The 14,375-nt window shown below is 30.5% G+C and overlaps 1 protein-coding gene across 1 annotated transcript; it reads left to right on the top strand.

Moving 5' to 3' along the window:
* The first annotated feature begins 363 nt into the window (after positions 1 to 363).
* LOC129221371 (transmembrane protein 72-like) lies at positions 364 to 9,722 on the top strand. Its single transcript, XM_054855843.1, has 6 exons — positions 364 to 480; positions 822 to 882; positions 1,491 to 1,562; positions 3,211 to 3,347; positions 8,161 to 8,266; positions 9,440 to 9,722. The coding sequence occupies exons 1-6, from the start codon at positions 393 to 395 to the stop codon at positions 9,528 to 9,530; spliced, it is 555 nt and encodes a 184-aa protein (XP_054711818.1). The 5' UTR covers positions 364 to 392; the 3' UTR covers positions 9,531 to 9,722.
* Positions 9,723 to 14,375: the final 4,653 nt, after the last annotated feature.

Genomic DNA, 14,375 nt, shown 5'->3' with positions numbered 1-14,375 from the left:
AATCCCATGTACGAAAATGAAACTAAAAAGTGTCTGTTTGAAAACAAAGGAAACTGTTGCCGTTACTGTATACTAAATACTGTAGCTAAGAAACATGTATGGTATAAATGATAGACACAACCATTTTTATTTGATTATCACCAAGCTTACAGCCAAAAAAATCGAAAAAACAACATTAGAGATAGAAAAGTTTACTATTTAAAGTGATGGTTTGTAAAATAATAGAGTGTTAATTTTTTTACTTTAATTAATCTTTGATCTACCTGTTGGCAACAATAAATGTTGTTTATATTTTGAGTTTTTTGGCATGATGGCATGTTCAGTGCTGAGAATTTCTTATTCTGAGCATTTTTAATCTTGAATGTTTAGTATAGCTATATATTCTGCACGTAATGGATCGCAAGAAACCTAAGTTATGTCCCAAGGCTTTGGAGTTCATTGAAGCTACTACGCGCTTATGGGGAGTACTTAGCATGATAGGTAAGAAATGAAGGTCGTAGTGTTTTGACTACCTAGACAATTTTTTTTTCTGAAGCTTTGGTGTGAGCATTAAATTTCTTTTGATAATTTTAAGCATTAATTACTTTAACTATAACGAGTTCCTGCAACGAATTGAAAATGTGTGCCATATTTTGACACTTCTATGTTTTTACCCTCTTAAGTGTTTGCTCTTTTCCATGTTATTATTATTATTATGTATGTGTATTTTTAGTGAACGAAATTGCGAGCAATAAAATTAAAATGCGTCTACCTTTTTTATTACAACTTCGTTTGATATATTTGAATGTGGATGTTAATTAAAACTTTAAATGTAATTTCAGTTATGTGGGGTGTTGGGACAGACTTGACTTTGCACAAACACAGCTTAGGATCATATGTACTGTAAGTATTCTTGAGTAACTTTTATGTTTTTTTTTTTTTTTTTTTTTTGTGATGTTCTTGGTACTATTTATGTTAAGAAAATTAAGGCAAAGATTGGGTCCTTATTTAGCCTTAAGTTGCCTTTTATCCACCAGTTTATTGGCACTCTCAGCTTCAATGAGATGACATCTGCCTCCTGCTCGGTTTTTCACTATTCATGACTGAGGACTAATAACAACAAAACTGCAGTCTCAGTATGTGATAAACAGGCTGCCTGGTATATAGCATGTAATTTCATTATAGTTGGTAATAGCCTTTATATTTAAAAAAATGGATGATTCTGATAGTTGTAAAAAATGTTCATTTTTACATCAATAGAGGTATCTTTAAAAAGACATTTAACTATGTTTGAATGGAATTTAAATAATGATAGCACAATATTCTCACAGTCTTGCAATACAAGCACTTCACTAAGAGCAGGAGCTTTGCCAAAACATTGTTAGCTGCAATTTTGTGCTTTAACTTTTTTTAAAAATAAATTTTACATTTGCTTTCAAAATGTGAACTGTTTTATTGTTTTTATTTACTAATTTAGTTCTAAATGTAATATTTTATTTTTATTGTTACAGATTCATTGCTGTAGTTCTAACAATTTTAGAGACATCTTTTGCTATTAATCTTTACTTGGACTTAATAATAAAGTAAGCTGTATTTTCATGGCATTGCTTCTATTATATCTAAAATTGAATTGTACAACATATTGTTTGTTTTGTGTGTATTTTTTTATGTTGTATATGTTCATATTCACTGTTAACCAGCTGGGAGCATACCCAGCATGGTAATTTGTAGTCTACCCCCACCCCCTTCTCATCTAGAAATAAACCATATTGTTTTATGCAAACATGAAGTGCCTCCAATTTTCAGAAACAACTCATTTTTATTTTTATAAGCTGAAAAAGTTAAAGTTAAAAGAAAAGTATAAATTATGGATGAATTTTATGTAAAATTGTCCTAGATTCATATGTAACAACTTTTTCCCCACAATTTTGTCTCTGAAATTTCATAGATTAATGTAATTTGAGTTATATTGGGAGTGGGGGGAGAGATTCCAAATTAAACTTTTTTTTTTCTTTTCAAATTCTTAAATCCCCAATGGGTGTCATCCTGATGGACCAATTAGAAAAAAGTTTTTTTTTTTTTGCTTGCTGTGCAGTTTTGATAGTCTCTATTCATTTTCAACCAGGAAAGAAAGGCAACTTGTTGCATTTGCATACCTCAACCAGTCGACCAATGACTAATCGTAGCGTTCAATGAGAGCTACCAGTTAGCATAATTGTGGATGCTAAAGCATTGGAGATAGTAAGCTTGACGTCATTAGCTGTCATGTGATCAACCGACCGGTAGCTACTGGTCGAGGTATGCGAACGCAGTCTAAGAAATAAAAATTAATTTAGAGTAAATCTGGAGAAAGTTTTTAATTCTTTGTGGATTTTTTTTTTCTATTAAACTTTAAAATAAACTTAATCTTTGCTTTAAAATGTCCGGTCTTAATACCATTCATAAACTTGCATCAGTGGCACACTCGGGAATTTTGCAAGGGAAGGGTTCGATGTCGAAAAGCCTTATTGCCATATCATGTACCCTAATCCGCCGTCAAACTTATTGACTTTTATTTTATCCATTTCCAAGAACGAAAAACAGTAAAAAATAAACTATAGAATAAATAATTAGCATCATTTGATGAAAATACTTAAATAACCAGAGAGAAAAATAATTTACGCTTTTACTTTTCTCATAATTAAAAAATGGATTCAAGTTCATAGAATCTCAATTTAATTATGAAACAAAAAAACATAGTCAATACAAGTTATTCATTTATAATCACCATTCTGCTTCTTATAAGCAATATGTTATAAGAAAAGTGCGCAATATTTAAAAAAATCTTGTAACATGAGGATTTTATTTTTTCACTTAGTAGAACTGAAATTATTGTCACCTTTGTTTGAAATTATTCTAGGTACAAAATACATAGAACCGTAATCAATGGGGGGGGGGGGGGGAGCAAGACCTATGGGAGGGATCCGGAACCCCTGGACTCTTGTGATCCACTGACTTGCAAGCATCAGACCACTTTATAAAAGGATATAACTGCATATATTGGGGTTAAAAGTGATAACATACCATTTTATTAAGAAAAATTGTAAGCATTTAGCTTTAATACATTTACGTAAATGTTACAATTTTTTCCCAAATTATTTTACATAAAACCTGTTATTGTAGTGTTACTTCATTAATATGCTTTTGAATTCATCAATAAGGTAATAATTTTTGAACTTTTAATTCTTTCAGGGATGAGAAGAATGTATGTTATCAATGTTGGCAACACATTCAATGGTTTGACTTGTGGAAAAAAACAATTTTGTACTTAATTCTTTCAATATTTTGTTTTCTGAGGCCCTCAAAGATGTGGCTTGCTACGATTGGAGGTAAAATAATGAGCATTATGTTAAACACACCAGTAGTGACCAGTTCTTTAGTAGTGGCCACTTCAAGGTTACTTACATACTTTGAAGAAAAAAATGAACAATAATAATGTGATTAATATATTGGTACTTAATGCAACTATCATATTGGATCAATTTTATTCATCAGTTATTTGAGTTTAAAGCTAGTAATGCTAATTTATTGGATGGAAGAACGTTAGATGGCTGTTATTGAAATTTTCAGGTTTTGGATTGGCCACTACTATTATTAGTATTTTATTTTGTGAAAAAATTGTTTTGTGTGCACATGAAACATCTTAAAATCTGCACACCTCTTTTAACTTCTTTGTAAAATTTTGTTCATTAAGATATTTAGCCGATTGTTTGTGCAGGCAGCTTCCCGAAGGTCTCTAGAACACCTCTGTATAAACAGCTAAGCTGGATTAATTTTATATAACATTTTAGAACAATGAAAGTAAGATAGGGTAAAGCGGTCATAGGTTAGGCTTAACACATATCTTTCATTTGAAATATCTTCACTTATAAAGCAGATAGCAGTTAAGTATTAAGTTTACAAACCATTTACTGTTTTTAAGGTAAAGTGAATGAAATACAACTGAGTTTGAATTTGAAATAGCATTTCGATTGAATTAAAGTAAAATTAATCCCCTAATATTTGAAGAAAAATCATAGAATTTTTTCTGAAACCACATCTTTCAATTTATTCTAGTAGAATAATTTATGCCTTCCCCCTCTCCAAAAAAAAATCATCTGTTAAATATCAGTAAAAAGTACAAACTTAGAACTAGAAGTATTTCCCATACATTGTATAAATGGATAAAGCTTGAACATTTTTTTCCCTTTTGTTTTTTAATTTTAAGTAATATTTTTTCCGAACCTTATTTGAATGTAATATTTTCTTATTATGTAATTTCGGTAGTTTAGGCATTATTCAGACGTTATGTTTAATATATTTCTCAATAAATAAAAAATTTGCAAAGTATCACACGTTTTCTGATGATATTGATGAAATCCAGAAGCGAAATATGATTAAAATTCTTGGGAAACGAACTTTTCACCATAGTTGACCATCAAAAATGTATTTAAATAAAGTTAATTTCTACAAAGGAACTAGGTTTGTTGAGCATTGAAAAATTGTGGTTATTTATGATGGTTTTAGATCATTTTTTTTAACTATGACCACTTTACCCCAACCCCGGTCATTAACACATATGAAGTACAAAATGCCAATAAGCTGCTTAAATCAGTTTTTTCTTCCGAAAATTCAGTGCAGTGTGTTTTTTATTAATGTAATGTTAAATAACAACAAAAAAAAAATTTGAAGTTAAAAAAAAATTCCTGTATTTATTATTTACTTAAGTTGAAAAACCTGTATTTTATGACCACTTTACCCCACCAAACTCAACTTTACTGTGGCAAACTCAACACTACTAGTGCGCTTTAAACCTTGAAGTAGCCACTATTGAAGCACTGGCCACCACTAGTGTTTTTACCTTGTTATGCAATGTAATTTGAAACATTTGTATGGATGAGTTCTTTATAAAAGGTTAAAGTTTCAATAATAATAGTTTTTCACTTAAATTGTATTCTAAAAATAAAATTCATTTTGTTTGCAGAAGTAAATGGTGGTAATGTATCAGAAATTAGGTGTCAGTGACTTGAAATGTAGGAATTTCTCAGTTTTTTTTCCAAATTTCAAATTTTGGTTGATTTAATTTTGATAGCACTTGAATTATTTTTACTGAGGAAATGCCTTTAGTTCACTGCTTCCAAAACACAGCTGTAAAATCAGTCTCACCAAATGATTTTTATGGTAGAACATACATAGGAATAACTACTAGTAGTTTCCAATATGTAATTTTCATATTTCTTAGCTATCTGTGTGCAAAGTCTAAAAAGTTACTTAATAATTACTATTTTAATGTAGTTTTATTTTTTTATTTTTAACTGGTTTGCTCAAAAATTTTACAATTATATTGCTTTGCTGCTCAGAAATGAGCAACTACAAAGAATTGCTGATACTAATAGATGCTACTATCCATTACAGTATCTAGTTGTTTTTCCAGATAATCAAGATGTACATTTTCAACGCATACGCAAAAATAGCATCCAAACTTTTCCTATTCATTAAGATAGATCAAAGGAAACCAAGATCTGGCAAAAAAAATACATATAAGAGATGCAGTAAGTAATGATAAGGCAATATAAGAAAGATTCTGATTTTGAGAAATGTAGTATCAATCTTATTGCACCGAAACAACTATCAGCCAAAGCTATGCAGATTTTTGTTTTGGAGCATGAAGTGATTGCATGATTAATAGTCAGGAAAATATCTAATTGCAGCAGCAATTCTAACAGGACCTCTTATATAAAGTTGGAAACATACTACTTTCAAGCATGATACTCAATCCAACAAATACAGCGTTCAAGTTCAATCTACTTAAATTTCCAATACGTTTTGCATTTGGTATGGCAATCAATAAAGCACAAATACAATCTTTGCAAGTGTGCAGTTCCAGTTTAGAAAACAAGTGTTTCTCTTATGGTAATTCGTATGTCGCATGCTTTCAAGGGCACCCATATAGGGGGGAAAAAGGGCCACCCTTGGAAATTAGAACTTCCTTACTTTTAGTACTTTTTTCTTTGCAAAATATAAAAATATTTCTTCTCCAGCCATTAGTAAATAAATAATTAAAAATGTCAAATTTTAATGACTCTATTCTGTCCTGAAATCTGCCTCCATGGGGAAAATATCCTGCTAAACCATGGTTAAAATTTTTGAGCCCCCCCCCCCCTCCTCTTACAGTTTTGCATATGGACGCCCATGCATGCTCTAAAGTAGGAAAGCCATCTGATCTTTAATCTTTAACCCCTTAACGATCGAATAATTTTCAAGAAAACGGTCATAAAAGTGTATTTTTTCATTTAAGAAAATTATATAAAAGTAAGTGTATGAATAACATGTGCATTCAATTTTTTATTTTCAATATTTTTTAGGTTAAAATTTTTAAGAGATTTAAAATTTTATTAAAAGTCAACAAGCAAGCCCAAGCAAGTAGCGAAAATGTAAGAAATACGTCTTTTAAAAAGTTAATTGAAAAAGAATTTTATTAATCTTTTGTCAATATAAGTAAAGATAAGTAAATTTTTCTTGTGTGGTAAATTTCAAAGCATGAGATACAGAGGCCAATGTCACAATGTGGGCAGTAGTACCAAAATTCCTTCCTGCGTCTTTGCAATTACGTTGAAAATTGACTGGTGCTGCCATCTAGTGCATAAAAAGAGAAATAAAATGTATTCCTGGTAAAAGAAATGAGTTGATTTTAATAGTTTCGTCACGTTAATATTGCACACCCCAGCATGGCAATATCACAGGCGCAAAGAATGAAGATCGAAACCCCAGCCCGGCATATTCACGGGAGCGAGAGGGAAGGGGTTAAGTATAACCAAAAAATGGACAAACGAGAAATGTTGTCCGCTCCCTTGTTTTCTAGTATAAAACTATTTTCTGTGATTTTTTTTCTCTTTATTTTCATTCTACAGTTTAGTCAGGACGTAGTAACACCAAATGGGGTACTAAATTCAATAATGTGTTTTCTCGGTAAATCTTTCTTCGCCAGAATACTTTTATTCACTTAAAACTTTTATTCACCTTAAATGAGCCACAGCAAGCATGGCCGGTTGAAGCTAGTAAAATGTTATGTCTTGTTCTGGTATTGAAACAGTTGTTCAGTTTCAAATGGCTGAAAAAGCGTAGTAAATAACAACTGTCCAGAGAAGAACAGGAATTATTTATAGGTGTTTAAAACTACATAATATTGTTTAACTCTGGAGTGATTTGCATTATGTATTAAAAACTAATTCATTGGAGATTAAACTATCAGCAATATAGAGGACTTTATTGTTGTTCTGGATATTGTTGCAGTGAGCCTTTACTCAATATGGTTTTTTAACAGAAAATTTACTAGAAATTTCATTTCTTACAACCAATGTAATGAAAACGTTGTCTCACATAATCTGTTTGTTTGTAAAGAGTAAAAAAAATGAAGTAGGGATAGCTGTTATGCATTGAGCTATTTTGGATTGAATATGAATAGTATTAACTTAAGTAAACATTTTGTAATTTATAAGTTAAGTCGCTCTTGTTAGAAGAATCATTTTTTGTGCATTCAGACATTTTCAGTTAGTAAAGATTTAAAATGTTTATGCTGATGTAGATATGATTTTTTAATACTACATGATTTGTAATTAGGACAGTCTATAAATGAGATCCCACTTTTTTCAGCAGTTTTTACCCCTTTGTCACAAAATGTCACTCTTCACTTTATCTCCTCCCCTTCTCTTTTCACATGTCATACTATTTTCCATAGACATTTTTATTGAAAAATGTATGACGTTTCTCTTCTTGGTAGTCCCTCTCTCCCCATTGTCACAAACACAATTTCACAAATCTCATCCCTCTTAACCTGCAGCATCATTTTCTAACATATGTCCTATATTTTGTCATCTCGCTCCTTTGGAAGAAGAGTGCCACAATACAAAGAAATAAAAATTTACAGGAGAAGCATTTGAAGTTTAACTCTTCAGGAAATTTGCTGTAAGAAAAGTAAATTCACTGTGCTCTCCAGTGGTTAATATTATAACAAAAAATACATCATTATTTTCCAAAGAAAGCGTCATTTAAGGCCTTTTAAGTGAAAAAAAAACTAAAATTAAAATTTTTTTTTGGCACTCTTTTTCCAAACGAGTGATATGTACATTTATGCAAGTTAATAAAGTATGTTTTCATTTGTAGGAAGCATGTTAATAATATTAGCCTTATTATATCTTGTTTTTGCATACAAGATGTATCTAACAGAGAGAGAAAATATGCTGTATGACAAAGATTGCTCGTATGACAGGTATGATAAAAATTCAATAATTTGTACCACTTTCCCAAATTAAAGCTTTTATGCAAATAAGAGTCTATCAAAATTGAAAAGCTAATGTTTGTCAGAATTAAGCAGTGTGTTACAGATTAAGATATAGAAATTTTATAATTTTAAGATTGGAATCCTTGACTTTTATAGTTTTAATGCCTCATTCTGAATATGGTTCACTTGCATTAAAAAGCAAAAATTACTTCAAATAAATTCATTGTCTTTGAGAAGTAAATTTTTCAAAAATTATCACAAAACATCTTAAAATGTCTTTAAACAACTTGTTTCAAACAAAAATTTTGAAGTTCACAATTTTAATGAGATGAGAATATTTGTCTTTTAAACTGCACCAGAATTCCAATAACAGTATTATTCTTATTTCTTTTATAACTATGATCCTGACGTTACTTCAGTATAAGTAACTTTTCTGGTTCTGACATAGTCGAATGTTGTACATTGACAATAAATTGATTTTTAACCCCGCAATTAATTCAATACTTTATCTGTTTTTCGGTCTAAACTTACTGATTAAAACTTATTTTTCCCGATTTTTAAATGACTAATTCGACATTTTCAAAAAATGCAAGTTTCGCAGCACCCTTGAGGTAGCATCAAAATCAAAAGCCTGTGAAGATTTGAAAACTGAAAATGAAATAAAAGAACAAAATCTAATCACAGGGAAGTGCACCCCACCATGGTCTTAATAAGTTATGTGCCTTCAAATCAACTTAGAACAAAGTTTGTTTTAAGAAAAATAAATCAGACTTTTCATTTGGTATGAAAACCAAAACTGAAAATTAAACAATGTGCTAGGATTTCTACCCTCAAGTTGAGAAGTTTGTGTGAAAACTACATTAAAAATAGGGGTTGGGGGGAGACAAAATTGATTTTTTAAAGAATTGCTTTTTGGCTCATGTACAGCCCAGTGCAACGTGAAGTATAAAAGCTTCATTCCTCTTTGTAATTAATACAGGAAAGAGTGAGGGACAGTTTCAGTGTTGATGTATTAATATAATGATCATCTACTGTATTAAAATCTGAGAGTAGACAATTGCATGTTTATATGCATGTATAAGATAAAAACATTAAAGTAAATCAGAGGCATTAAAGTATGCAATTTTCAAATTAGATAATGGCCTATTATCCAATCTCTAGATTTGAAGACCTTCAAGATGAAATTGATGACAGCCTCCCTGAACTACCAAGTAATAATGTTGGGGATCAAGATACAATTCTTCGAGTGTAAATATACAGCAAGGAATTTATTTTCGAATGTTTTCCTAGTAATATTTGCTGACAAAATTGTATACCCTGTGTTTTTACTGTGGCAGCATTATGTTCTTTAGGTGTGAATTATTTAGAGCTGTAATTTTTAATATGTCATAACTTGTCCTTTTAAACCATGTTTATATTGTTTTTCTGTGGCCTATAACATTTTTTTTTTAATTTTGAGCTTATTAATGAAACAGTATTAAACTAAACATGGTATTGTAACCATTTTTTTTTTTTTTTTTTTTTTTTTTTTGTAAGGCATTTAGTGGAAGCTTACCACATTTCATAGTAACTACAGATTTCTGATCAACGGAATACGTTTTTCTTTATAATCTTTATGCATTTCAGGTGACAGTTAAATATTAAACAAAAACCAATCAATTTCTTTTTTATGCTATGTTTTAACATTCAAAAAAGGATATAACTATTAAAATCTGATTTCCTTCTCAAAGTTATTTTTCATTGCAGTTAAAAATATTTTTAAGCTTAATTTATAATCCCACTTGAACAATAATTTATTTTACTCAATCTGAACTGGTATCCAGAGATAAGAGACATGGTTGTTTGAAAAGAAGCAGAATGGAATTCAGATGATTAACAGGTTGAATTAAAGTCAAGCTTTGAAACTGGCAAAATAAAAAGACCCTTTGACTCTCTCTCCCATCAACTTTCACACTTATCAGGAACATGACAGGAGATAAACTAGTTTTTACTGAGTGATTTTTTCTCAATGGGAGAAAAATAATTCTCTTTCATCTGAAATGCAGAAGGAATTCCGCAGAACTTGAAAAATCTGATTTCCCTCAAAAATATTGTCTTTTCCACTATTGAAATTCCGAGAAAAATTATACTTGGCAGCTCTGCTTATGATATAAAAAAAATATGGAGGTAAAATGTTACTATATTAATCTGCATCAAAGCAACCAAGACAATCGGCACTGAATTATTTGTAACAATCAAAGTATTTACATTCACAATTATCATTATATCCTAATTTTTTTTTTGATGTAAGGTATGCTAATTAAAATATAATTGCTTTTTAAAACAAAATAGCACATAATATGCATTTTTATTACCTTTTAATTTCAGTGAATTTATATTTAAATTGATATGTTTCATTGCTGTATTTATTCTCTGAAGGTACTCAGTTTCCTATTAAGATAAAGCCATATTGTGTAAATAAATGCATTCATCTTTGTTAGTATTATTTTGCTGTAGTTTTATATGTTTAATTGCTAAGATATTTCACACAGATGCACACCAAAGGAAGGAATTGTTTATTGTTAAATATTTATTTTTCAAGAAATTAGTATTATTTATTAATGTACTTTTTAATTATATTTTATATCTCTTTGCCTCTTTCTTTTCAACTGTGTAGGGCTGGGTTTCCTTACAAAATTTGCTTTTATTTTGCAGGTTGTCTAATTCACATTTGAAATTATGCAAAGAAAATTATGTATCAATTAGTACATAATATGTGCAATTTATAAAAATTTAGAATCTGGAAATAATTCTGTAACCGCATATAAGTGAGGATTCATATACCTATATATACAGGGTGAGTTTGATCGAATCTACCATACAAAAGGAGGTGATAGAAGAGCCCAAGTGGAGCATAGAACCACCCATTATCCACTAATCCTTAACCGTAATCAAGTTATGGTAGATATATGGAAAATGAGTAAAAAAACAAAATTCTGAGAAAACGACCGATTTCCAAGATTCCTGTAGGACCTACACACAAAATAAGTACATATTTGGAAAGAGCAGACCAAATTCTACAAAATGACTTTTTCATCAAAATAGTCGCATTTTACAACGAGCTACAAGCTTTGAAACATTGGACACACTCAGAATCGAGATACAATGACAAATCATATTGGGCTTTACGTTAAGCAGAAATTCAGGCTTTTGTTTAAAACAGTCTAAAAATCTGCATTCGTTGGAGAAGGAAAACCAGCAAAGAGTTGCACTTTTCTGTTATACATTTTCCGTTTCACGTAAGCATGTTGCTTTCTTTGTTTAAGAAAATGATATTTTTATATCACAAAATAATAGTTTAACATTTATTAAGGGAAAAAAACACATGATATAACAATAAGTAGAAATAAAAGAAGCATTACTTTCCAGTGCTTTTCTCAGAAGAAAACTCAATAATAAGAAAGTTACATAACATCAATGAGTACATTTAATCAATCTTAAAAATTTACAATAGATGCTGAAATTGGTCTGCACCACACCTGATACATGCCCTTGCCTTGAACAGAAACAACCGTTGCTGTAAATGAAATTTAACTTCTTAGTTTTACTACTGTTTCGTCAAGCCGATTGCTCAGTTTCTGCAAATTTGCTACTTCTGTTTTGTAAACGTCTTGTTTTAAGAATCTCCAAACAAAGAAGTCCACTGGAGTCAGGTCTGGTGGTCTAGAAGGTCAATGAATGAGGTCCATACGACCAATCCATTGGGGATACTCTTCAGTCAGAAAATCCCAAACGGCATTTGAAAAGAGCAGGGTTATCATCTTGTCGAAAATTGATTTCCCTCTTATTGAACGAAGAAAGTGGCCAGGATCACAGTTCAGCCGATGTTCAGGAGTATGTGCTGGACCGAGAAGTGAAATACCCAAATGTGAATTCATGCACGATTGCTAGAGAAGGTGGACTCTCACAAAGTAAAGTTATGAAAACATTGCAAAAAAACACCCTTAGCCCCAATGGATTAGTCGTACAGGCCTCATTCCTTAACCACCTAGACAGGGTTCATACTCAACTTGGAAAATCAAAAGTAAGGAGTTTTTAAGGAGTTTTGCAGGAGTTCATTTTATTTTTTAAGGACTAGTTACCTGTTTAAAGAGGTATTTTTAAAAACTTATTTCAGAAAAAATATGTACAACTCTAATATTATTTATTATTGTTTTCATACAAAACATTGAACGCACAAACATATTAAAATTATAGTAAAATATGCATTTACTGCATTCTCTTTGACGTGAGCCGCCTCGGTATCAAATTCAAATGCAAGGGGGGGGGGTACTAAAAGAATTTATAGAAGCAAAAAAAAAAAACTTTAGAATGGTACTTTAACAAATCTACAAGATGTTATTTTACAAATAACTATCTACATAATCGTCATAAATTTGAAAAAAAAATTCGGATGTGGGGAAGAATTTGTCTAATGAAAAAATCAGATTTCCGGTATTAGCAGACGAATTAATAGCGGAATTTTGGTAAAATTAGGTACAACGTAATCACTCCTATCAGATTGGCGATAGAAAAACATCTTTAAGGCCATGTAGAATAAAAAAATAAGGAGTTTGTAAGGAGATAATAGCAAAAGTCAGGAGTTTTAAGGGCCCTTATTTTCTTTTCTTAAAAAGCAGGAGTTTATAAGGAGTTTGTAAGGAGCGTACGAACCCTGCTAGACCACCAGGCCCGACTCCAGTGAACATCTTTGTATGGAGATTCTTAAAACAAGAAGTTTACAAAACAGAAGTAGCCAGTTTGCAGGAACTGAGCTACCGGCTTGACGGAACAGTAGTAAAACTAAGAAATTAAATTTCACTTAGAGCAACGGTTGCTTCCATTCGCAAAAAGGCAAGGGCATGTATCAGGTGTGGCAGCGATCAGTTTCAGCATCTATTGTAAATTTTTAAGTTTTATTAAATGTACTCATTGTGTGTGTCTGGCGTCATATTTACAATTTAAACAAATCATTATTGTGCTTTTTGTTCTGTAGAAAAAAGTCTTTCTTGCGCAATCAAATTACAAACCATTTGCACACCCAAATGCATTTTAATTGTATCAATAGCAACTCTAAATAAATTAAGTTTTATAATTAGTTTACAAAATTGAACGATATAGCTTATACAAATGAAGGTTTAGAAAAATATCATAATTCAGCAATCTCAATTGACACTCAATATATGGTTTACTATTTAGAACATTCGGTTGAAAATAGCATTTATCTTTTTCTTATGAAGTAAAATGTTTTCTACTAGTGCCTTAACCATTTATTTACTTTTTTTTATATGAGTTGTCATCTGTCTTGGCTTTGCACAATCTCTCTTTTTTTTTTCTTTTTTTGTCTCCAATGAGCACCCAAAGGGAAATCAGCTTTTGATGCTATCCAACTATTGGATGAATTTTGTAAAACTAGATTACCTCCTGCAAGCTTTAAAAGCATTGAAAAGAAAAACTGATGAGACTTAAAAAGTCGTTACTAAATAAAGCAATAAGTAAAAAGATGCTTGAAAATATCATTTGAAATCTGTGTTTTGTTTACAATTTTAATCAAACTAGCCTTTTATAATTTAATATTTACTAAAACTTTACATAAATTTAAATTTTACTTGAGATTAAAAATATAACAATTGCAGCATTTTGGAAGATTATTTTGAGCTTTTATTTATTTTTTAAGTCTTCGGTATCTGTATATATTTATTTTTGTATCCTGGTGAACATTGTATAGTGCCATTTATATCAGAAGTAAACACTCTTTATAATGACCTTTTTCATGTGGAAATTCTTCTTTATAAATATAAATGCAACTCAAAATTTATTTTAAAATCATATTATATGTTAAATAGCACAAATTGCTGTAAAATAAGAAATAACAACGTCAAATAGCTCAAATATGAAGTAACATGAAGGTTATAAAAACATGACAAATGAGAACCCTTTGTGGTTACATATGACAAATGTTTGACTCTGATGATAAAATTTCTGAGAAATGTTGGCAATGTTATCAAAATTGTCTAAGGTTTTCAACTTTTCAGTTTATTGGTGTGTACTTTAACCAGGGATGGAACCAATGAGAGGT

Source organism: Uloborus diversus, chromosome 4, assembly GCF_026930045.1.
Source record: "Uloborus diversus isolate 005 chromosome 4, Udiv.v.3.1, whole genome shotgun sequence".
Taxonomy (NCBI): domain Eukaryota; kingdom Metazoa; phylum Arthropoda; class Arachnida; order Araneae; family Uloboridae; genus Uloborus; species Uloborus diversus.
This window is presented reverse-complemented; position numbering and strand designations above follow the sequence as displayed.

What these genes read in the sequence shown, in the direction of transcription:
- LOC129221371 (XM_054855843.1), top strand. Translation starts at nt 393, where the DNA reads ATGGATCGCAAGAAACCTAAGTTATGTCCCAAGGCTTTGGAGTTCATT. An exon ending in GGGAGTACTTAGCATGATAG is followed by an intron (nt 481 to 821) that starts GTAAGAAATGAA and finishes ATGTAATTTCAG; the next exon opens with TTATGTGGGGTGTTGGGACA. An exon ending in AAAGATTGCTCGTATGACAG is followed by an intron (nt 8,267 to 9,439) that starts GTATGATAAAAA and finishes TCCAATCTCTAG; the next exon opens with ATTTGAAGACCTTCAAGATG.